This window comes from Dunckerocampus dactyliophorus, chromosome 15 (assembly GCF_027744805.1).
Source record: "Dunckerocampus dactyliophorus isolate RoL2022-P2 chromosome 15, RoL_Ddac_1.1, whole genome shotgun sequence".
Taxonomy (NCBI): domain Eukaryota; kingdom Metazoa; phylum Chordata; class Actinopteri; order Syngnathiformes; family Syngnathidae; genus Dunckerocampus; species Dunckerocampus dactyliophorus.
This window is the reverse complement of record NC_072833.1, coordinates 10315045-10341814: the sequence shown is the minus strand read 5'-3', so window position 1 is coordinate 10341814 and position 26770 is coordinate 10315045. Positions and strand designations below refer to the sequence as shown.

The window sequence follows — 26770 nt, the reverse complement described above, 5'->3', positions numbered from 1 at the left end:
TGACTGACTTTGGCCTACATTCCCAACTTTTTCCCATCAGCGGGATATTCTTAGATGGTTCTTTTAAGGTCATTCTTTAGGGCGAGAGAGAGATCATGGTGCTAAAGTTGAGTCAATATTTTATCTTCCCCTTCTTAGATTTCCCAACAAGGCAGTTAAAGCCCCAGAGAACTCCCAAAGAACTTTTACAGAGCATATCTGCAAATGCTTGCTGTTTATTTCATGTAATTGAATGCATTAACCTTGTAAGCCCTGGGACACGTTTCTCTAGACTAACATATCCTAAATAAATAAGGGTTTTCATTGCATATACAAGGTCTGCATGGATGGTCTTGGTATCAAAATAAATACGAGGCTTTGCTGGTAGATGGATGTGATACAGTCAAACCCGTTTATGTCGACGCCCCTCAAACTGACTGACTATTGTTGACATGAGAAGATGTCGACATAACCGAAACCAAAACTAGCCATTGCTTGCATATTTACTTGTGACTTTGGCCAGATAAGGAGAATGAGTGATAGAAGTGATATACAGGGATAATAAAGGGTTTTTCCACCTACAGCAGTTTATTTATTCATTTGTGCATATTCTTATTAATATTCTTCTATTTCTTATGGTATTCTATACTCTCATCTAACATGTAACACAGATACTACGGCAATTTTATTGTATCTCATGACGACAACGACAATAAAGCTTTCGTACATGCGCAAATCTTTCTTCCGATGGCTAAAAAATAATAACTTGTGTGCATTTTGTTAGTCGCTGTGGTAGAATCCAGCTTAATATTGCTCGGCTTTTATTTTGAAGCTTATTTTGCACAGAACAGGAAGTCAGTGTGTGCATGTTTTAATGATGTGTAACTGGACACTAGTTATGTTGCTGTTGTTGTTTTCACGTTGCCTAACGATAATGACGTTAACAATAACTACAACATGTCGACGTAAACTGACCGATTTGCCATAGAAATGACCCTTTTGGGTCTCAAATTTTAATAATCGGTTAACTATGTACGTCGATGTCTCTCACAGCGCGCCATTGCTGCTGAGGTTGGACGCAGTAAGACAGTCATTCTATACGTCTCAACAGATCCTGAGGGTTATGGAACAAAAAAGTCAAGTGGTAGATCTCAAAAAATGTCACAGGCCCTGAGCTGTTCGTCAAGACACGGGAGAATCCTCGTCTTACTGGCGCTGAGTGCGGTCCAATAACCGTCAGATGGCATCTGTGAGAGAAGGCTTTTAAGAACAAAAAATGTCTTTAAAGGTCTCTTCTCTTTCAACGCCACAAAATTGGCCGTTTGGAATTTGCACGACAGCACCAAACATGGGACACTGAAAGGTGAAAGAAAGTTTTATTCTCAGATGAGAAAAAATGTAATCTTGATGGTCCTGATGGCTTCTAACGTTACTGGCATGACAAGGAGATCCCACCTGAGATGTTTTCCACAGTGAAGGGGGCACCATCATGATCTGCGGTGCTCTTTCCTTCAATGGAAGAATAGAGCTTCAGATTGTGCAGTGGCGTCAAACGGCATGCGGCTATGTGGAGACGATGCAGGGGGCATCCCTCATGACTGAAGGTCCTCATCTGTGTGGTAATGACTGGCATTTTCAACAGGGCAAGACTGCAGTTCACAATGCCCGCCTGACAAAGAGGATTAACATCACTCTTTTGGACAAATGTTCCCCTGATTTTAATCCAATTTAGAACATTTGGGGATGGATGGGAAGAAAATGGACATCAATTCCAGACAGCGGCTGCCCTCCGTGAAGCCATCTTCACCACCTGGAGCAACACTTCCCACTAGCCTCCTGGAAACCCTGGCATCAAGCATGCCCAAACCAATTTATCAGGTCATTAATGAGAATGGTGCAGCTCCTCATTACTGAGTCTGTTTTTTGAAAATGTTATTTCTGTCTTGAGGTTTTTTTGAGATATGATTTTAAACTTTCAATTTCACTTTAATGGTTGTTTGCAATAAATCGCTTACTCAAAAAATGTTTTGTCCCAGTCCCATTTCTTCTTTTTACATTTTGAAGCTCTACTAAGAACCTCCTTAAGATCCAAAAGTGAAAAATGTCAATTCTTGCAATTTTTCAACTGGTCTAAAAATGTTGATCAACATTTCTTAATTTTGACTATTGTTTGTTTTGAAGTGTTCTTGTCTAATAGTATTTTTAAGAACGTGCCCAATTAAAAACAAGATTTATGCTACAAATTACCCCCGGATCGCACTTTAGACACCTTTTATCAAGAATGACTCCTACATCTAAAATATAATCAGCATTAATTCATATATGAGTTAATTTAAGATTGCCGTGCAAGTGTACTCTTCTTTACAACCTGCATCTCAGCTTAGTGTGATTAGGAGTAGTATTATTAGTCGGGGTGCTTTGAATAGTCCACTATTCAATGATTTGATTCAGAGGACTCTGATTTGACTGTCAGACTCGTCGTCGAATCGTATAAAAATATCATGCCATCGAGATTGTACCATTCTGACCACATGGGGGGGTGCCCACGTCTGCTGCTGAGCAAACATTTTTACAAAGAATGTATTTGTTTTTGTTATAAATAGCCTACTTTGATACAAAAATTAGTATTTTGTGTTAATAATTTATTGAAAATGACGTGTGTGTTTAACAGAAGACCTGCATAAATAAAATCACCCACTTCAGTGGCACAATCCAAAGGCGAGCGCTAACTTTGACCGCTGGAAAGACTTTCAACATTGACGGACTTATTGGCTCACAATGGTTACTAAAACATCATCCAAAGTGTGGGAGTATTTACAGATGAGTCCAGAAAGTGAAATGCAACTTGTGTCAGCAGTTTCTTACGTATCAGAAAGCGTCTCATTCAAAACAGGTAAGGCTGGTACGGCAACTTCATTTTATATCCCGACAAGAAATTAGGCTGCTAACTGAGAGTTTTGGCAAGTTGTTGTTTGTCAAGTCACGTGGTTCCTATTTTATGTGCACTTTTTGATGTGTGCCGACAGCACCGGGTTTGGGTTTTGTTCATCTTGCTTTCTGTGTCTCTAAATAAATTAAGGTACTGCTGTTGTACAACTACCGTGCTTATTTGTTTTTCGGAGGGTTTTAGCCTGTTTCTTTGAGGTGGAAAAAGTCGCAAATGAGATTTGTCGGGATCTCCGTTACCTCTGATCTTTAAAAAAAAAAAAATTGATGAGTCTAATGAATCAGATTTGACTATGAAAATCCTGAGTCAAAGTCAGCCCTAACTTATTAGTGTTTTTAGTAGCTTTTTCTAGTCTTTTTGCTGCTTTTTTGTGATATTTTTATGTACTTTTCTTAATTGTATATTTTTTTATTTTTTAAACTTTCATTTTAAATTTTTTAAGTTACATTTTCTTTTTACAATTTACGATTATAACAATAATAATAGTGTAAATGTGTATTATTACTATTAAGTACAAAAATGAAGTATTTTTTCTTTGCAAGTCCGGAGTCCACACACCCACCACACACACACACACACACACACACACACACACACACACTGTCTGTGTCTGATCATGGAAGGCAGTGAGTGACCTTGAGACAAGGGAGCATTAGGAAATCACAAACCCGTTGGAGAGTCAAGGGAGGGATACATGTCCATGGTTTTCATGGCAGAAGGTGACACCCGGACAAAAAACAAAAAAAGCTGAAGTCAGGGGTGTCCAAACTTTTTACAGTGAGGGCCGCCTACAGAAAAATTGGAAGGATGGGGGGCCACTTCGATACATTTTGTACAATAAACATACTGAAACCAGTCAACTGTAGGTCAACATATGCTCAGGCGTCTCAAGACAACATCCAGTTTTGTTAAGGGTGCCCCAGTAACAAATCAAATAAACAAATAAACAAAGTCAAACAAATCCACATTGCAATTTAATCTTCTAATAAAAATAGATGGATGTGTATTAACTGCGAATAATCTAAATTAATCCACAGCAACTGTGATTAATCTAATCTAATAACATTTATCATTACAGCCCCACTAAAAATGTAAAAAAAATCTATAATGCCACTGAATATTGTTATTAAAAAATGCATTTAGGCAGCTAAAGGCATTCCCTATGATAAACACTTTTAACGTCTGAGAGCTGCAGTTGCGTAAATTGTCCCTCGCCTCTGTAGTGCCTCTTAATCTCTCAAACCCTGGTCTTAGGAGGGCCATTTAAGTTTGTAGCGTTAGTGTTTTGTTTTCTAAAATGATTCATGAAATACAGGACGCAGACTGTTTGACGTTTGCCCATTTAAGTGGTGTGGTTTGGCTTGTCTTCTGTTTTCCTAAGTTGGTTTGTTTGAGCTTTTAGCTGACGTTCCTCGGATTTCGTGGATGTACAGCATGTGTATATTGATACAAGGGTTATGTAGCAGTTGCCATAGCAACACTAACACAACCATGCTGCCCCCTGCATTGGGGCCTACTGTTTTAAAAAAGTTTGTTAAATTACAATGACTTAGAGTTATACTTCCCTTTTTGTCAACAGAGAGCTGAAGATTCCCGCTGGGGTGAGGGTGAATGGAAGTGGTTTGTGGAATAATCCTAGCTATTGGGCTCCATTCTGTGTTTGTCTCTTTTCGGTTCTGCTGATCACTTCCTCCAGGGTGATTGGACCCGATCTGAAACACCAGATAATTCCAGCCATAATGCCTGGTGTTGATAAATGTCCCTTGGGGGCTGCATCATGGTGTGTGCATATGTGTGTAACAGCAGGATGTGCCGTTGTCAAACAATGCTAAACCACTTTGTGCCTAAATGTGCCAAGGTTCTATGAGCATGCAATATGGGGTCACGACTTTTTAGCACCCTATTTATATGTCCTATTGATGTTCACTGCACCCTTATCTACAAATCCCTGCAATAACACACTATATAACATTTCTCAATGAAGTTCCTCCCTTTTCACTACGTTTTTTGTTGTTGTTGTTGACTGGAAAGGACGTTCATGGCAAGAGCTATGCTGTTACTTCTTGATTATTTTTAAAACTATTTTGGCGCTTTCCACAGAATAACAGCCTCAAGAGGAGCTTCTCTGAGATCCAGGGTGAGGTCAAAAACCTTGAGGAGGAAAATAGAGCACTGAGCAACAAAATCCAGGTACTACGGGATGACGTCAAGGTGCTACAGGATGATAATGCTGCCTTGCGTGCCGCTCTTGAGGTCAAAAACCCTATGGAGGAAAATAGAGCATTGCACAATGATATGAAAGTACTACAGGATGATATCAAGGTACTACTGGATGATAATGCTGCCATGTGTGCCACTCTTAAGGAAGAGAAAGAAGCAAAGGAAAAAAAATCATTGAGAAAATGAAAAATACAATTGAAGGGATGGTCTAGAATGTACATAGAATGCACACGCGGGCGAGTGTCCAGCATTTTGGCTACATTAGCCGCCGCCCGACCGATCACAGCGAGCCTTGACAACTCATCACATCAAGTGCCGGCCCCCCAAATGCCGCATCAAACTAAAGATTTTTAACGCGCCACCCTTGCGGGACATTATTCGTGGAATGTTTTGCAGGTGCAAAACTTATATCACTGCCACGAGGACAAGTCCCACATGGCAGACATGCTTGTTTTGGCTTTATGAAGGGAAAGTGGGCGGGAGACGGTCACGATAGGCTGGATGCTGCAGCGGGGGCGGAGATGATCGCCGTTGTAAAGCAAGTATGGGCATATGCCGATACCGTGCTTTTTCACGGAAATCGGTGGCGGGTCGATTGTAGCGTCCCTAGTTTATAGTGTTCTACACTGGCCACTAGGTGTCCGAAATGTTACATTAATGAGACAATAGCCACCACAGGAAGCACCGGAAGTGTATTTTTTAAATTTGAATTTATTCGTTTAAATATATTTTAATGCATTATTATATATACTATATTTTGTATTTATTCAATGTTTGTTTATTATTATATTGTAGAAATGTTTCAAAATAATAATAATAATATAAAGTATTTATTTATTTTAATAATATAAATTAAATTCTATTCATTATGAATTAAATGTAACTTATTTAACTTTCTTTGTATAACGTACAGTATAATATACGTGCATATTATGTGTCCAGACTCATTTGTAAACAAAAGCTGTACAGTACATTAACTTTGGGAAAGGTTTGTGTCGTAAATCTGTGAATAATCACCGCCAGACAATAATTAATAATGTATAATTTCGTCTACCTGTTCTGAAAGAGCTACAGTTTTCTTCATTGTCTTTTTTTAAATACTTAAAAATTAAAAATGTCACTGGCTGCATGGCAGTGCTCGTCTGGAAGTGCGTTTGATAGTAATGGGAGCCACTTCGTGAATCATTAAAGACGTTTTTTTTTTTTTCACAGAACACGGAGCGATTTGGCTTAATGGACACGGACGATGAGAGCTTTTCCATTTTAACTGTATTATTTAAAGAGGACTAGTTGGACAATGGCTGGTCAGAATGGTAGCGAGGCACAATGAGCGACGGCATTCATTATCGTCACTCGCTGTCACTCGCTGTCTTTCTGTCTCTTTTTTTTCCGTCTCTCTGTCTTTGTCGTCCATCTTTCATGCCTCCTTTTTTGCACAAATGGAATATTTTATTCCAGAGAACATTTTAGCACACCTTCATCGCACACTTGTAGGGGGTGTAATGGTACACGGTAATCACCTCGCTCAGTTGTAAGGTCTAGATTAGGGGCATCCAAAGTGCGACCCATGTGCCATTTGCGGCCTGCTGCATATTTAAAGAACACCATTAAAGACTTCAAGCCCACGTCAGAACAATTCACAGAAGGTTTAGTGCAGCACTCACAAAAAAGAAAAAAACTCCACTAAAAAGTTTGCATAGCATAGCATGTACGTATTTGTTTACCGCCACTGCTTGACATACTGTATGGATCAGACCACTGGTTCTCAATTGGGGGTACTAGTATCCCAGGGGATGCTTGAGGGCACATCAGGGGATGCTTGAGAGTTTTAAAAAAAAAGCATATACAGTACCAGTCAAAAGTTTAGGGACACTTTTGTATTGTATTGAATCACAAAGTGTCTCCAAACTTTTGACTAATACTGTATATACAGTGGGGAAAGTGAGTATTTGTTACCCTGCTGATTTAATAAGCTTACCCCCGATGATGTAAAGAGTCCAGAATTTCTATGGTAGGTTTATTGCAACTGAGAGAGACAAAAATCCAGAAAAAATAACATAAAATAAAGATGAGAAATTAATTTGCATTTGAATTTTTTATTTTATTTTATTTTTATTTTATTTTTTATTTTTATTTTATTTTTTTTTTCAAAAAAAGAATATTGAATAAAGTTTATAAATTTTTTGTATTTTCATTTTTTAAGCCAGACGTAAACTGGATGAAGTTTATGGATCAATTTGAACATGAGTACTGAAAAATTCAGAAAAGACAACATTAAATCAACTTTATACATTAATTGGTATTTGTATTTTTTTTTTCATCCAGAAAATATTTTTAAATAAAGTTTATGAATTAATTCATACTTCCATATTTTAAAAATAATAAATTAACTTATATTGGCATTTCATAACAAAGCTTTATTTGTAATTAAGTTCATTATTTCTTCGTTGACATTATTAGTTATTTATGTGTATTTTTATTTCCAAACGTTTCAAAGGAGGCCATGACAGATGAGCTCGTTTTGGGCAGTGATAAATCAGATACTGACGACACATTGCTGTGTTTTACATCTTTTTTTCAAACATACTGTATATCCAGTTAACCATGAATTAAAAGAAAAAAATAGCACAGCACATCATTTTTTTCATGAATATGTCAAATTATACTTATACACTCAAATTCCTTAACAGAAAAAGCAGCTTAAGCTGTTAGAAATTATAATATTTTGGTGATTATTTGTAGAAGACGTATTTCATTTTTTCCGTTTATTTGCTACATGATAAAATTTTTAGGTTTTTCATAGATTTCTAGGTTTTCTTGCAGGTAAAAATCACTTTTACTGCTTTTAAAAGCATGAATTACAAATATGTTACTAATGAAACATTTTTAAACATTCTTTTTTTAATTTTGAAAAAATAATATATTGCCTTATTTCTGTTTTATTAATATGATATTTTTAGGAGTATTTTTACTGCTTATTTTACACAAAGTAAAAAATGCGGCATTAAAATGACATTCACATTATTAGTAATAACTATTAAACTATTAAAACAACATATTATATCAAAGACTCCTGTGATTAATATCCTATTAATCCTGTTATTCCACAATAGGGATAATCAGAATGACTCAAAATGAGACTGGAAATAATCCACAAAGTCAGGGAAATTGCAGTGCAGAGCTTGCACAGAATCTACCTCCAGGGCAGGTGATATCAGGACTGCGGAGATGAACTCTTCCCATCTACGATTGCCGGTAAAGGATTTAAGGCTTTATTTCCAAAGGCTGAAAATAAGCTCCGCACATGAAGCCTTTGGCCCGCACAGTCCGGGCAAAAGAGTGAGCCGGCAGCACGGAGCTGTCTCAATATTACGATAGGCAAAAGTGATTTTTCAGAGAAACGACCCATTTAGGTCTCAAATTTTGTGTCGACAAAAGCAGCCGACCATACACAGTGCCCTCCAAAAGTATTGGAACAGTGAGGTCAGTTCCTTTATTTTTGCCGCATACTGAAAACATTTGGGTTTGACATCACAAAATGAATATGTGACCAGAGAACAACATTTCAGCTTTTATTTCCAGTGATTTACATCTGGATCGGACGCTCAGCTTAAAAGATAGCACCTTTTGTTTGAACCCACCCATTTTTCATGCAAGCAAAAGAATCGGAACACGTTACAGACGGGTGCGTCCTATTGCATTGCTTATTCAGCCAAAAATTAAAGCCAAAACCGTTATGGATTGGTTAATTTTTTTAGGCTTGTCTCTATGCTTTTTAGCAAGTTCCTGCCTGACCTTCCTATTCTTCTTGCTATTCAGTGGTTTGCATCGTCTGGTGTAGCCATTGTACTTTTTTTCATGAAGTCTTCTATGAACAGTAGATAGTGATACCTTGACTCCTGTCCTCGGCAGGTTGTTTGTTTGCTTTGTTCAGAATCATGTATGAAGTGTCTGAAGAAGTTTGTGCAGTCCAATGTCAGAATGGACGCAGACATCTGTGATAACCGTCAAGGAGCTTAGGTACAAGTCTACGGTTGCATGTTGTTGCGCTTGTCAAAATCGATCAGGATTCAGCTCAGGCTCAGGGTCGTTCGGACCGGGCATTGTCAGATCCGCTCTTGTCTGTTGTCACGGCGGTCCTCGGCCCAACCACTTACACCACGTTTCCCATCGCTATGGCAACAGTCATGTTCCCCACCGCACCTCTCGGTGCGTACTGCGGCTGCGATGATATTGAGTCATGCTGATCTGCTGCCAAAGTGAGACAATCTGCTGCTGCTTCTGCTGCTCTTTGTTTATTTGCAATTTTTAGAATGAAAAATGTACTTTTTTCTTGTAGTCAGCGCACTTGACTCCTGACAGCGTTGAAAACAACCCCGCCCCTTGTGTGTCCTTCTGTAGTGGTTCTGGACCTTCTATGTCGCTTCATCAATTTACTGTCGCCAATTAACCTAACATGCATGCCTGTTTTTGGACATGTGGGAGGAAACCGGAGTACCAGAAGAAAACTCACTCAGAGAGATTCGGAGACTCGAAACCAGATCCTCCAGATCTCCTGACTGAGTGGCCAACATGCTAACCACCTGGCCACCGTGCGACAAGGTTCAATTCTAAGTAGGCGTGGGCCTGGGGTCCTGTGGCTAGTTAACGACTGATGATGTCAGTGTTTTGGGGCCGCATAGGACTGCTTTCAGTGGCAAAACTCTTTGCAGCTCTTCTTTTGGCGGTTTTAATAAAAACATATTATGGTGCCACATCTGCCATATCAATGGACTTGACGAATTGGAGAGAGAAACACCCACATTTCCTCGTTCAAATGTATTTTGTCACATCTCAGGAGGGACTTTGGTCCACTCCGCTTTACAGGTACTCTCCTAATACTGAAGCTTTTAAGGGTGTCGCTTGGCAAATTGTTTACCCATTTGGTGCGCAGGTACCTTTGCGTTGGTGGTGATCCTCCTTCACGTACAAATTGGGTAGAGCGTGGCACACTGTACATGTTCAGGACAGGAACGTCTTTACCCGATGGCGACAAAGAAGATATTCGTCAAATGAAAGTCATTTCTGCTGGTCATTTCAGAGGTGTTTTTCTTTTCTTCCTGTTGTAATTATTAATGTAATAATGTAAATGTGAGTTTTGGGTGCTGGGTGGTCGAAGTGAAAGTTATTTTTTTTGTATGGTACCTTGTGAGTCACTGGCCAGTGGTTTGAGGAGTGCCAGACTGGCTGCTGGAGCAGGCGTCCCGTGACCCTGAACACGACAAGGAGAAGAAAATGAATGAAGAACTGAATAATTAAGAAAGAATTGTGGTACATTTGGAAAATAACGTTACTAGAATTATAATTAGTATTACTCAAAAATACATTGAATTATTTCACACGATGATACAAAATTCTGAGCAGGTGCCAAGGAACAAAATAAAAATGTATATCATATGTATTTATAATAAAAATTTAAGAAATAAAAAAATCTATTTTATTTTTTAATTATAAAATACAAATGTGACAATAAACACTTATATATATATATATACTGGAAAACTTATAATATATATGAAATATCCTTAACCTTGAAAAAGTATAAAATCATTAATAAATGTAGGATTGTGGTGTCATTGTGATATATGGTATTTATCAAATTTAATCATAAATATCAATCAATCATAGTAAGTATTTTAAAAATGAAAACATTTTTTTTTACTGCAATACATTTTCATCGTTGAAATTAGATTTTTCTTTTATTTTAAATGTAATACATGTTTTTCAATGGGTTACAAATCTATCAACTGTGAGGTAGAAGAGCGACTTTGGTTTTCATCCACTCGCACATTGGAATGCATTCGAGAATCTTAAATGTATTTGAATTTTTTAGCTCCGGTGACCTCAGGCGTGTTTTTTTAATTTAATAAGTGAACCACAGCAAGGGGAGACTTTGGGGTTTTGCGTTGCTATTTGTGTATGTGTGACCCACTTCAGTGTGGTTTTTGCCAAAAATAAGCAAATGAAATCTGGAGCAGGAAGCTCATCAGAGCAAGAAAACGGCAACAAACAGCCGGCTCATTGATAGGGGAAGGTACGTGCTGAGCAGCTGTCAGCTGGAGTGTGCGTGCGTGTCAGTGTGTGTGTGGTCACACATGAAGGGAGATGTATCACGGTTTTGCTTGCCTTGTTTCACTTTCTTTCATTTCCAGTAACTCATCTAATTGCATGTTCTTTAAATGCCAATAATATATTCATATATGCAGGGAATCTTAGCAAGGCTGAGCACATGCCTGCCAACTTGGCTTTTAATCACAACCAAGAAAAGCGTTTGTATTCTGACATCAATTCGTACACACACACACACACACATCTCCAAATGGAAGACAAGAGGATGCTACTCTCTGTGTTTGACAGAAAAACCCACTTTTGTTCTTTTCTAAAAGCCACTGCTATTGTTATGAAAATAGAGAAAGTGAAAGCCTAATGTCAGGCCTAAGGGTGTCATGAGACACCCAACTCACGAGATGAGACAATGCACAAGATTGGATCCACAAAGAACGAGATTTTAAGAAAAGTAAATGAAAAAATATGACTGGACAAAGAAACTTTTTAATTTAAACAACTGACAAAATAATGCAGGTGCGTTTTGAAATGCTTGTCCCACAAATCCATGCTAAACGATATTATTGTCAACCTTTTTGGAGACCAAATAAATCATTTATGTTATGATAATATATACTATAATTTGCGGTTTATAAGACGCAACGGTCTTTAAGCCGCACCCACTAAATTTAGAAAGAAAAACAGATTTGTACATATATAAGCTGCACTGGACCATAAGCCGCACATATTCACGTCATGAAAAGACATGTTGTGGCGCGCACGAGTCCATGAGGACCAGGCAGCCGTTTATTTGACGGGAGCCAATCATGAGAAAACTGTGAGAAACTATGAGAAAACTCAACAAGCTTATCAACCCATCGGAAGTCACAGGAAGTCATTACTCAATCTAACAGTCTGACTCACGGTGTCACCTTACAAAGAACGCTAAAATCATCACACAGCAACTTAACACTCAAAACGTAGCTAAGAAATACACAAGACAAGTGCCGATACGAGTTTAAATTAAAAGACAACTATTTTAACTTCCTCCCATAATGCATTATTTCCAGCAGAGTAAGTTCATTGGCCAATGGCCGGGCCACCGTCTCGTCGTGAGTTCCCTTATGGCTCGTGATTGGCTCTTGCCAAAGAAAGAGCTATTTAAATGATTAGTAGTAGTTAGGAAGTATAGGAGATGTCACGAGATTAGAACATGGTCTTAAATTAGCCTGTATAGGCCGCAGGGTTTAAAGTTTAAGAAAAAAGTAGCAGCTTACACACCAGAAATTACGGTAATAATAATATCATCATAATAATGCAATATTTCCTTGCATTAATAAGCCTCTTAATAAGGATTTATTAAAGAATGTACAGTATTTACTTATCAACATTAATCTGATATTTCCTGACAATAGTGCTCAGGTAATGGATAAAAAAAGCCTTATAAAGGCTAATAAATCCTAGTATTATGTACTTATTAACAGTTAACAATGCTGCTCTGCAGCTAATGGATCTAAAGTAGGAACAGTGCCTTATTGGATGAATAAAGTCATTATTACGCACTTATTAACAGTTAAAAATGCTGTGGGAAAAGTATCTCATTTACGATTAGGATATAATATGTAATAAATCAACAATACATGATGAATGTACTGCATTATTGATATAATGTATTATATCTAACACTAACCCTAACCATAGTTTTATTAATATAATAAGAGTCTTATTAACTTTAATTCCAATTATTAAGGGTTATACAAGCACCTTAATATAAAGTGTGACCAAACTTTTTCTGAACAAGAACTGTTGTCACATTTTAATCTCGTGACACCCCTATCAGGCCTAATGTCCCAAGATGTTGTCTCAAGGTCATATCACACAAGATGTGCACACTGATTCCCTCGCTTGTTGGTTTTGTTTGGGATTTTTTTAGTTGATTTATTAGTTATTAGAGGTTGTTTTAGGGTTGTAGTGGTCACCTGTTTGACCCTGTACATACAGTATTTCTTATACCTTTGTTGGGACTCTACTGCCATGATCCTCCACTGACGGAAATTGCATTTTGGCAACCAAGGTTGGTGATTACACAGACCTGTGCCAGACAAAAAGACCTTAAAAGACAAAAAGAACAATATTTCCTTCCATAACATATGGTAATTGTAGTTATTTGTTATTAATTTATCACAATCCTAATTCTATATGTTGTTAATTGAAAGCTTATGAGAGCAAAAATGCCACAATAGTCAGTGAATTACCTATCAATGATTTAAGAAAAACTAGAACAATTTTGCTGTAATATAATTGATAATTCATTTCAATAATTATTCGTTATGTTTGATAGCCTAATTATATCTGATTCAGCCACCAAAGACCGATATATGGTGGCTCTTGCTGCCCCAACACCTTTTACAAGCATCCTGCCGTGATCCTGCAATCTGACATGCTGTAGGCTATTAAAATATCAAGACTCCTAAATCTAATGAGGCCTCACGACTTCAATCCAGTCTGTGTCTTTCTGGCCCTCCTCTGTTTCAGATTAGCACGTCAGACTTTCAGATGTGTCCTAGCCTTGAAATGTGATTAATGTCAAATTGAGTCTCCCAGGATTTGGGAGTCGGATTTAAGCAGGGAATGAAAGGGTTGCGTCCTCAATTGTCATATGTGGACTGTCAGTGCCCCTGTTGGGAAATGTCTGGATAAGTGTGTCTTTTTGATGATTTTGCATGGTATCACAACTTTTTTTTGGACAAGTGAAGGATACTACTTTAAAATCCCAAATGTGGCATTTTGTAAACATGACAAATGTTTTACTTGATTATGAAAATGAGAGTTCAGGCCAACTCACATCATTTTTCACATCCACACAACTAATAAGCTAACACTTCTATACAGTCGTCCCTCGTTCATCACGGTTAATTGGTTCCAGACCCGTCCGTGAAGTAGGATTCAATATTAATAACTGGAATATTTTCATAGCTAGAGCACAGACAACCTGTTTATGACATTCTAAATACTGTTTTTACCATTATTAGAGCCCTGTAGACATCAAATAACACCCCTATAGTCACTTTTACACTTGTATTACCCAATATAGTACACATAATAATAGAAAATAAGCCATCTTAGACATAAATAAGATAACACAGACTCACCTTTAGCATACTTCCTGGTGGCTATTGTGTCATCAATGTAACATTACTGACACCTAGAGACCAGTGCAGAGTACTACTCTACTGCCTCTGTTTATGGTTAAGGAGAGACTCACATGGGGCCGCAAGGTGGCACTAATTGCGGGCTATTTTTGGAACCGATCCCAGTGATAAACGAGGGAACACTGTAGATTTCAATGCATTAAAAAAAAAGGTAATTAATTCACTTTATCACACCCTCACTCTGAAACAAATGTGTCATCTAATTTTACTATAAAAATATGCACACCCAACATACACATCAGGGACAGTTTCGAGTTTTGAATTTTTTATCGTTAACCCATTTGCTTTTCTATTAAGTTCCACACCCTTTTGTCTAACGGGACAACAAGCAACAACCACCTTCTTGGGTCACGTGATTGCGTTTATTTGCATTTTGCTTTCTTTCTTTGTTTTTTACTATGAAAATATCGAGTGTTGTTACTTGAGTTGTAGGATTAGCCACAGTAGACTGCACTGAGAACTGCATTTTAGTTATTTCTTATTTATTTACAAAGAATTCATTTATTTTTTGTTATTTCTTTTAAATACATATGTTCCACTTCCATCGTTTTATATTATATGGTTTAAAAATGACTGTTTTGACTTGACTTTTTTTCCTCTTTTCAAAATAACACATTTTAGAGCTGTAATTATAACACAGTGAAACCGTCAAACCGTGACATTTTTGCCCGAGGTTATCATACGGTCAGAATCTCATTGCCTAATTGGCATTGGTGTGGACAAAGCCTGAAATACTGTTTTCATCTCTTTTGATTCTTTGTATCAGAACGCAACACCCCTCGCTTCTGCTTCAACACATCAGCGCAGTTGTTGCCAAAATATATGATATTAAACTGGAGACACGCTTGTGTAAACATGTGCCGATGCTTTCATGAATCGGCGGTACGTCTCGTCTCAATAGGCAAGCGGCTGAAATATTGATGGCGAAACGAACAGATGAAAGGGGCTGCGGTGTAAAAGAGTTATATTTAGCATCACAGTCTCTCTGGGACCTTCAAGACTGTATTTTTATCTGACTCCGAGACTGTGACACCGCCTTTGTTTTATTTTGTGTGATGCTCCGACATGAATATGATAAGTCCGGTAGATAACTTGAAATATGGCAATGCCGATAACAGGTTCATCTGCCTGACTCCCAACCCATTTCTAAAACAGACTTTGCCCCTGATGAAAGGCTTGCTCGAAAAAGACAAAATAACATTTTTCTGGGCGTCTACAAAGTCCACATGATGATCTTGGCATCAAAGTAAATGGGAGACTTTGATGGTTTGATGTGAAAATGTACATATTTCTGCTACCGGAGAAGACTAAGAGTTTTGGCAGTAGATGAATGATACTTGTATCATCGGAAGGTGCTACGTTTGTCATATCCGTGTATTGGTTCATGAAATTATTCATGACATCTTGGTGGTTTGTGCCAAGATGTCAGTGCTGGTGGTTTGAATTGTCTTCTGTTTCTCGAAAATTGTTGTGGTTGAGTTTTAGCTGACGTTCTTCTGGTTTGCATGGATGTCTGTAGCATGTTTTTTTTTTATATTGATTTTTTAAATGTATATTTTATACTCTTATCTAAGAGAGGTGCTGTGCTAACTTCGCTGTATGCCTTGACTACAATGACAAAGCTTTCGTACACGCGCAAATCTTTCTTCCGGTGACTAACAATAAAAAAAAAATAAAAATAAATGAGTCAATTTTGTTAATTGATGCTAATACTGCTATGCTTTTATTTTGAAGCTTACTTTGCACTGAACACCATCCATCCATCCATCCATCCATTTTCTTCCGCTTATCCGGTTCCGGGTCGCAGGGGCAGCAGTCTCAGTAGGGAAGTCCAGACTTCCCGGTCCCTGGCCACCTCTTCCAGTTCCACCGGGAGGACACCAAGGCGTTCCCAGGCCAGCTGTGAGACATAATCCCTTCAGCGTGTCCTAGGTCTGCCCCTTGGTTTTCTCCTGGCTGGGCATGCCCGGAACACCTCACCAGGGAGGTGTCCGGATGCTCGAGCCACCTCATCTGGCTCCTCTCGATGTGAAGGAGCAGCGGCTCTACTCTGAGCCCCTCCCGGATGACCGAGCTCCTCACCCTATCTCTTAGGGTGAGTCCAGCCACCCTATGGAGGAAACTCATTTCAGCCGATTGTATCCCGTTCTTTCCGTGACGACCCAAAGCTCATCACCATAGGTGAGGGTGGGAACATAGATCCAACCGGTAAATTGAGAGTGTTGCCTTCCGGCTCACCTCTCTTTTCACCACGGCGGTCCGGTACAGCGACCGCATTCCTGCAGATGCTGCGCCGATTCGCCTATCAACCTCACGCTCCTTCCCTCACTCGTGAACAAGACCCCGAGATACTTGAACTCCTCCACCTGGGGCAAGACCGCACTCCCAACCCGGAGGATGCAAGCCACCCTTTTCCAACTGAGAACCATGGCCTCGGATTTGGAGGTGCCGAGTCTCATCCCCTGCGATTGGCTGGCGACCAGTCCAGGGTGTACCCCGCCTGTCGCCGGAAGTCAGCTGGGCTAGGCTCCAGCATACCCCCGCGACCCTAATGAGGAGAAGCGGCATAGAAAATGGATGGATGGATGGAGTCTCATCCCCGAAGCTTCACACTCAACTGCAAACCGCCCCAGTAAACGCTGAAGGTCACAGCCCGATGAGGCCATCAGGACCACATTGTTTGCAAATAGCAGAGACGAGCTCGTAAAGCCCCCAAACTGGACTCCCTCGGTGAATTATTAACAGAATCGGTGACAAAGGTCAGACTTGGCGGAGGCCAACATTCAGCGGAAACAGCACTGAAGGCACATTTTAATGCTGTATAACTGGACAGTAGTTTTGCTGCTGTTGCTTCACGCTGCTTAGCAATAATGACGTTAATAATACAACATCGTGTCGACATAAACTGACCAATTTTTCAGTTTACGAAAGCGGTCAAACACGTATGTGGAATAAGCAATAAGAGGACAGGTTGTGGAATTAAACGGGGTCGATTTCAATGGGTTCCTCTGTGTTGTTTTCTACCTTCATTAGTACAAAATCTTCCTTTCTATTGACCCTTGCAGACGTTAAATAAAGCCGACAGTGGCTGGAAGAGCACGTCATAGTTTCCTTTTTTCCCCTCAAACACTGACTTCAAACAAGAATGAATTATTCAAATGTGAAAAGAAGTTTTTGATAGGCGGTTTTGGGAGCCATGAAAACCCATTGGCTGCCAGAAGCTATATGGATTTAGCTGTGCTCCCCGAGTGAGCTGGCTGTCATCTCACAGCACGGCTGCATAATGAGGAAAGGGTGCAATGTGTGTGTGCGTGTGTGTGGGAGCGACAGGGGGAGACAATGATGGCAGACAACAAGGGGAACAGCAAATTCTTCTGTCGTATGGAATGGCTTCGGAGTGTTGGGCTTCTTTTAATGGTATTTCCCTGATCATTTCAGTTGTTTGAAAAACAACTATATATATAAATATATATAATATGACAACATAATACGTGGAAGCATACTTTACCTGGCATTTAGCAATTAGTAAAACAAGTAATCTATAATCATTTTGGCACAGTCAGTTCGAAATGGCAATTTTTTAAAAACGTTGGTATGGTGTTTGCAAATACTGTATATTCAATGTGTACACATGCACACACACAGTCGATGCCTTTGTGTTTTTCACCTTAAATGGAAAGTTGTTTGATGGCACTATCTGCAGGGGAGTCTCGCAGCTATGAACCCAGTAGAGAGCGCTGTCTCACAAGTTAATTCACTCAACATTTTCCAGCAGGAAGATGTGTTACAAGACGCCTTGTTGTGTAACTGCAGGTTTTGTGAGTGCAGTGCTATGTACTGGATGCTTGTGATTGTTAATGTGTTAAACTGAATTTAAAATGTGTTTAATAAGTGTGAGAGGCATACCATAGGGCAGGGGTAGGGAACCTATGGCTCGGGAGCCAGATGTGGCTCTTTTGATGACAGCATCTGGATCTCAGACATTTCTTAACACCGTAACATTTATTTATTTTATTTTTGTGCTGACATTTGAATATAAAACCTCACAGAAATCACAGTGTTTAAAGTAACGTTCAAAATATAAAACTTTCTTTGTGCATTTTAAATAATCCACTCATCCATTTTCTAACGCAATGCGGGTGGCCAGAGCTAATGCCAGCCACCCTTCCCATATTTTCCGAATCAATCACCAAAACTTGATTATAGTTGGATAATGCGGTAGCCTACTGGGGTCTTCCCTTGTTGAATCAAATAGTCAGCTTGCTAATTCTGCAGAGCAAACCCTTTTGACAAAAAAAGTATGACAAAAAGAAATACAGACACGGAATAGCACCAGAAGTCACATCAATGGTAAGAAGTAATTTATTATTGGTTAGCTTCAGTATAACAAAATTGTTGGTCTTGCTTAAAAATGCACACATTTGGTTGTATTCGGTGTTAAAAAAAAAATTGGCTTTCACGGATTTATATTTAAAATAAGTGTCACTCTTTGCCAAAAACGTCCCCGACCCCTGCTATAGGGTTTAGCGGGAGTGCCCATTACGCCGATTGCGAGCTACCGGACGATCACGAAGGTGGTGTGGGTGGATCGCATAAAAGTCGCTTTTTGAATGTCATATGACATCAGTCAGCTGACATTAAGCTCCCCTCCTGATTCGCATTCAATTCTAAATGCATGCAAATGATGAATGAAAAAATGTAATGAACATGTGGCAGTGAGATCAGCCACCAACACACCTGCCTGTTTGCAGTCCCGTCAAGAATCACGTCTTCAAAGAACGTAAAACTAGCCTTAAATGTTCATTTATCCCTTCCATTCATTAGTTATACAGGATGTACTGTATTTATATCTATTTCGAATCGGTTCTGCAAGTAAAACTATAATTGGGAAATTATAAAAATGTGATTTGTGTTAACATTTTCGGCTTCCTGGAACAGCTTAATTGGATTTTTATTTACATTATTGCTTATGGGAAAATGAGATTCGGTTAACATCCGTTTTGGTTAGAGTCGGACCTTCTAGGACGAATTAATGACGTTCCACTGTATTATCAAATTAAAACTATAGTTACTTCTATTATAAATGGTATTTTTTAGGAGTGAAATTTCGGTACATAAAACCATGCAAAAAAAGGAAAAACCCTTTTCCCTGTCATGTAGCACAACTGCTCATTTTCCCCACTGCGCACCATCTCTCCGCCTCCATATTTTCCTCTCTACACTTCCAATTCACCATCTTCAGCTGTCAAAAAAAAAAAAAAGATAAAGGTGGCGTTACCATGACGGCAGCAGATCACGAGAAGTCGTGCAGCGCAGTGTTTGATGAAAACACGCTTTTTGTTTGGGGGAGTTTATACAAATGTGAGACTAATCATTACTCGCCTCCTATAATGCTTCCTGTCTCAGATATTCTGACACTTTCTTTTTTAGTCTATTCCTGCTTTGTTGGAAAATAAGATAATATTAGAGGATACTACGCTTCTCCTCAAGCTTTAATCCCCAAATGTATTTAACTTATTTTCTATTTATTTATGAATTTGTATTTATTTACATATGAATTACTGTTTTTATTTACTTGTTTAATGAATTGTCTTTAATCTCCTTATTTATTGTAGTATATCTTATTTTCTATTTCTATATTAATTTTAATTTATTCTCATTTAAGTACACATTATGTACTTCTCCATTATGTTTGTATTTTATTTGTTTTAACACTTAGCACAAGATATTTTATATTCTATTAGTTGTTTTTACTTATTTAATCGATTATCTTTAGTCTTATTTATTGTAATTTATTTTTTTAAGTGTTATTTTTTATTGATTCGTATTATGTTTACTGTAATGTACTTGTACATTTTTTTAAATCTTTTATTTTTTTAGCACTTAACATAAGCTTTCTTCTGGCCGTTTTTTTTACTCCTATTTACTTATTTCATCTATCATCTTTATTTTTCAAATTTATTGCAAATGATCTCATTATTTTTTAATGATTGTTATTTTCTTTACTGTTATTATCCACGTATCCATTTTTATTTTGCTACTTTTTTCCCCTTCATTCTTGCTTTTCTTTAACTTTATGGAAAACGGGTACAATTAAATAAGCTCTGCTTCTACCTACTTCTGTTCGAGCGTCCCTAATGTGTGTAACGTATAGTGTAACGTAATGTACTGCCATGTAACGTAACTACCTGCAGTCTCTATAGAATGAGCCTGGACGATGGGAGTCAATTACTTGGCAGTTAAATTGTCTTAAAGCACCATTCCCTTCCTCCAGGCTGGCAAAACTATCACACACAGCATGCCTAAGCAGGTATGTCGGATGTGTGCAAAGCTACTGGTCTCTCTGTCAAGTAAAGCTGACTATCTTTATTCGTATTACTTTATTTCGGTCGCCACTGTCTCGTCGATACTTTAATTTGCAGGGTTTTAGCGGTCTGTCCTCTTCAATGTGACTTCAAGCGAGTGCAGCATGAATAAACAGTAGGACGTGGCCCGTCACTTTCCCATTCATCGACGTCTAAAAGGGTCAAGGAAACAAACGGGACGCTGATCCGACTGGCACATGGGATAGACAATATGTAATATAATTAAGTGCTTTGTTGTGCCTTGTCCCTGCAAAGCTTTTATGTTGATTTAGCGACAAACTAAATTTGAGCGCTGCATTACAATTTGACATTTGAAGATCACATTGACTTTGTTTGCCAGCTCTTAAGAAAACATGTTGATTTTGTTTGACAGGCGGACAAAAAACATTAACAAACAAAAGAAAGTGTCGTTGTTGGGGGTTCATTTTTTGGATTCCTTGTCAGCATAATCGTAACTAGCCTTTGCTTGCGTTTACTTGGGACTTTGGCCACGGACATAAGAAGAATGGGAGATAATGAAGGATTTTTTAACCTACGTACCTTGTACATACGCAAATCATTTTCCTGGCGGCTAATAATCTAAAAAAAAATGTTTAATTCAAAGGGTGCATTTTGTTAACTGCAGAAAGGACGAGGAGCTTTAGTTCAATGCCTAATAATGCTGAGTGCAACACGTGTCGACATAAACGTACCAGTCTTGAGGTGGCTAACAATCTTAAAAAAAACAACTTAAACGGGTGCATTTTGTTAGTTGCTGTGGTAGAATCCAGGTTGATACTGCCATGTTCCTAATTTGCAACTTACTTTGCGCTGAACAGGAAGTCACTGTGTGCACGTTTTCAAACGTAGCAAACATCCATCCACTGACGCGCAGTCACTAAATATGAATATTTGCCACTGATCTGTGCTATAAATGTATTTTCTGTATGATTCCAATCTTTTTTTTAAAACATTTTTGTAAGTAAAAATGGCTGAATTTGCACATTTCCTAATCAGAAACCAGAGGTGAAGCAGTGGATAGACTAAATACATTTTTTTTTGTCAGCATGTTGCCAATACAGTGGAGCCGGTTAACCAACAGCCCCGTTTATGTCCATCCTACTGTATGTAGACCAACTCATCAAGTCCTGGTCCACTAAAAAGTGCCCACTTAAGTCGACGTCAACATACGCTACATGGTCGACTTTCACTTTTGTTGACATACATACTTTTGTTGACCTGATGGGGTCCTTTCTATGTCAGTTTATGTCAACATGTGTATTGTTGTTGTAGTATTGTTAACTTTGTCAGTATAGGCAAATGCTACGGGCGCCATGGCTAGTTTTGGTGATGACGACGTGAGTCAGCCAATCTGAGGGATGTTGTGCTCATAATAGTTGAACAATGTTTTAACCAAAGACGCTATGTAGAAAGACGGCCGACTTAGCCGCAACTGAACGTAACAGAGTGTAGTATGCCATGGAGCAGGAAGTCCGCCATCATGGTGGTAAGCAAGAGAGGTGGGCGGGGCTGACACACAACAGTGTATAATGTATTCACTAGCACTGATCTGAGTGTGAAATAAAGCGCCGTGTGTTCATTTTGATATTGACAAAATGAATATACGCAGTATATGAATGTGTACAAATCCATTATATATGATCTACATGTTAGTCGTCAATAGTTGGTAGTAGTAGTAGTAGTCAATACAAACCCGAGCAGCAGCATGAAAGAAACTTTTTCCTTCTTTATTTTCCTTTTTTCCTTCGTTCATTGCCATTCCACTAATCCATTAATTACCATTCTAGTAAATTAATTGAAAAAAAAAATCTGGTTATTTTTTCATGACCATAAGGCAGAACAAAAATGTAATTTGAAAGTACTTCTATGGATAATTAACATGTTTTATTTACACAATGCAACATTTATTTCAGCACTGGCGTCGTTCATACATTCAATCATTATCATCACCGACTTGTCATTAATTCAGCTAATCACCCAGAGAAACAAAGCAGCTTCACGATATACTGTATTGTGTGGGACTACGCTTTGAGTCCTGGCCACTGTCCAGTTTGTTTACAACTCCCAGTGCTATAAATCTCCGACGTTTTTACCACCCATGCCTGTCTTTGTTGTGGGGAACTTCAAAAATGACAAATCTGGTTGTTTTGGACTGTATATTACAGCGATTAATGGCTGAACAGTGTGCCAAGGACGTCTTCACAGTTTACTGTTTCTGGATTCTGCTAACCATCATGGTGGCCAAACCCGCGCATGACGTACTACAGAAGTGAAAGTCGAGTAATCCGTCTTTATATCTAGCGTCTTTGGTTTTAACTGGGTGCAAAGTCAGTTTTCTGCAGTCTCTAAATTAGTCATGAGCTTTGTTTGTTTGTGCATGGAATATAATCATTGCCTCCAAAGCCCCCGCAAACTTACACCTTTTCACTTACTTAAACTTATGTTTTGTCTGCCGAGTAGACAACGCTCTCTTTGTCTGTTTGGTAAAATATTCCAGAGGCTAAAAGTTAAATTGTGTATACCGTGAGAGTGTTCTTGTTACGTGCAAGTGCATGGCAGACTTGCAGTTGAATTGCTGTTGGAATTTCGCACGATAGTCGGTGTGGAAGTTACTAACATCGACTGAAAACGGCTTATCTCGTCTTGCAGCGGTTTGGATGAGGTCAAAAACACAGAACTTCCATTTGATATTTACTGATACTGACATTTGTTGGGTTTTTTTAAGTGCAGCGTTCATTGTGCTTCCTTTTACATAAATTCATACAGTTCAGTGCAGATTTAGTCATTTACTACACAGGACTGCAATTACACTTAAATCCAGAATTATTTAAACAGTAACATAGGTTTTATGTTTTTGCCTTTATAGACCAAAGGATTTGATATAAAACAATAAAGTAGGTTTCACAAAAATGTTATCATTTGATCATTTTATGTGCAATATGTCAATTTTTAGTGGTTCAAAAGTATTCGGACAACTGATCATAAGTACAACCATAAGTACATATTATATTACAAAGAATGGATGTGATTCCTGAATGGAAAATGTCATACACTCCCGAACAAAGTTTTCACAAGTATTTGCACTGTTTGATTGTAACCAGATTGGAAGATGAGCATCAAAATGATGTGTGATATACAGTATGTATAGCCCAATAACCATAAAATGGTATCTGCGAGAGAAAAGCATAGAGACGGAGCTTTGAATATAATTATAACTCTAACCCATAACCCCTAACCCTGTCCCTAACTTTAACTCCTAGCCCTACTGCTACCGGAACCCTAATCCTAACCCTAACCTAAACCAACCTCCCTACACCACCCATAATCCCCCAACACCTCAAGGGTTTAATAAATAAAAATTCACTTAAACTCAACATTTGGCCAAGTATTTAATCATTTTTTGGTCGTCTCTTTAATTGAATTTCCCAACAGAATACATTCTTGACGATCCCGAAACTGCACGTTTGCTTGGTTGGCTTGTCCACTTTCCATGAAGTTTTTGTTCAAAGAATTGTTTGAAGTACTTTATATTTAATCTAACTGCATCTATATTCCCGTGCTTCATGTCAACAAGGAACAAAGAGAAGTGTGTGATTATTTGTTTCACTTGCTAATAGATTGCCTGTTTCTCTGGAGGCACTTTAAATTGAGGCAAGTTAATTAAACTTGTCTGTGTTTACACGCTCTCTCAAGAGTTAATGATTTATCTTGATTTTCTTGTGAGGCTAAGCCTTTTCATGGGCCTCAACTGAAATATCAGATAACACTTGTTTAAATTGGGTTTCTCTTTTCCCTTTTGCTGCAGTTTATCGCCTTTGCATCCTTGTTCTTCATCCTGGTGTCCATCACCACCTTTTGCTTGGAGACCCATGAGGCTTTCAACACCATCATCAACAAGACAGAGGTTATGCGCAACAGCAGCCTTCAGGACGTGGGACCGCAGTACGAGATTGAGACTGACCCAGCTCTTACATATGTGGAAGGTGTTTGCGTCTTCTGGTTTACCATCGAGTTCCTGGTTCGTGTGACCTTCTGCCCGGTCAAATTGGAATTTATCAAGAGCGTGCTCAATATCATTGACTTTGTGGCTATCCTTCCTTTCTACTTGGAAGTAGGCCTAAGTGGCCTTTCCTCAAAAGCTGCCAAGGATGTGTTGGGATTCCTCAGGGTGGTGCGTTTTGTTCGTATTTTGCGTATCTTCAAACTTACCCGTCACTTTGTGGGCCTTCGAGTTTTGGGCCACACATTAAGGGCCAGCACCAATGAATTCCTGCTGCTAATCATCTTTCTGGCGTTGGGAGTGTTAATTTTTGCCACCATGATCTATTATGCTGAGCGCATTGGCGCCAAACCCAATGATCCCACGGCCAGCCTCCACACCAAGTTCAAGAACATCCCCATCGGCTTCTGGTGGGCTGTGGTAACCATGACCACCCTGGGCTATGGCGACATGTATCCAGAGACGTGGTCTGGCATGGTCGTGGGCGCGTTGTGTGCTTTGGCTGGAGTGCTTACAATAGCCATGCCTGTGCCTGTCATCGTCAATAACTTTGGGATGTACTACTCCCTGGCCATGGCCAAGCAGAAGCTGCCCAAGAAGAGGAAGAAACATATCCCCCAGATAGTACAGGGAGGATCCCCTACATATTGCAAAGCTGATCTCACCACCACCTGCAACAGCACTCAAGGTGACCTGTGCCACGTCAAAGGGGGCAGGGTACTTGAACGCAACCGCTCAGGTAAAATTAAAACATTTGTTGTTGTTACTTGTTGTTGTTGTTGTTACATCTGTGTTACTGTATCGCAAGAACAAACCCAAAGGGACTTCTTCTCAGTTGACAGATTTTACCTTTGAGTTTTAAAACGCAAGGAATTGTCTTTTTCTTCAGGATACAGATAGGTTACGGTTAGTAATGTACACTGACGCTTCTTATACAGTGGAACCTGTTTAAGTCGATGCCCTCGGACTGGTTGACTAATGTCAACATATGCGGTTGTTGTCAAAGCCGAACCTAGCCATTACTTGTACATTTACCGTAAATTTCCGGACTGCAGAGCGCACTGGTATATTAGCCACGCCCACCAAGTTTAAGGAGAAAAAAAGATTTGTACAGACATAGCCCGCACCTGTCTATAAACCGCAGATGTTGCAACATGGGATATTTAGTACACAGAAGGATTTTTTTAACTTTTGATTAATAAATGCTGAACAGTGCATGTAACATGACTAGTTAAACAGCAGCCTACCAGAAAACTCATAGCCGTCCTCCTCCTCCTGAGAACTAAAACCACTAAAGTCGTCTTCGTCAGTGTCACAAATGAACAGCTTCATAACTCCTTCGTCACACACTTTGTCAGACTCTCTCTTCTGAACCACTTTTGTCTTGAGACAAATTAGCCATTTAGCTTAAGCGATCCTCTTCATCACACTGTAGTCCAGCTTTTTGAAACCTGTTGGTGATAATGGAACGGTGGGCGGTTTGAGCAGTCCAACAGAAGCTGTAATAATTCTACACTTGATCAAACTTACTCTTACTCTTACTCTAAGATCTGTCAGATGCTGACACACGCTGCATAAGACTTCAAAATGTGATATTAGCTTTCACTTCACTCGTCCACGTCGTTACTTATGGAAGCTGCACTCTAGGCATGATGGGGAATGTAGTTTTTAGACATAAATTACTCGCATCACTGTACAAGCTGCATGGTTTAAAGTATGAAATAAAAGTAGTGGCTTATACACTGGAAATTATGGTACTTGTAATTACGGTGACTTTGGCCAGAGACATAAGGAGAATGGGGGATAAAGAATTTTTTAATATAGTTCTATGCTTTTTTATTTTTATATACTTATATGTCTGTTTTGTGAGAAAAAAAGCTTTGCTATTGATGAATAATGACATAATCAACCTGTTGGTATAACAAAACACATTGGGAAATGAGTAGTATGTATGATTTTTGAA

The 26770-nt window shown here is 38.8% G+C and overlaps 1 protein-coding gene across 7 annotated transcripts in view; it reads left to right on the top strand.

Annotated features, from left to right (window-relative positions):
• Nucleotides 1-26770, top strand: part of kcnc2 (potassium voltage-gated channel, Shaw-related subfamily, member 2) — a 62837-nt gene that overhangs the window by 22469 nt on the left and 13598 nt on the right. For all 7 annotated transcript variants that reach the window (XR_008573804.1, XR_008573803.1, XR_008573802.1 and 4 more), the window contains exon 2: nt 24613-25546. Coding sequence is in view for 4 of the 7 variants with exons in the window: in XM_054800161.1 (XP_054656136.1) it covers nt 24613-25546 (934 nt within the window). In the remaining 3 variants the exon portion in view is untranslated. The remainder of the gene's footprint in view (nt 1-24612; nt 25547-26770) is intronic.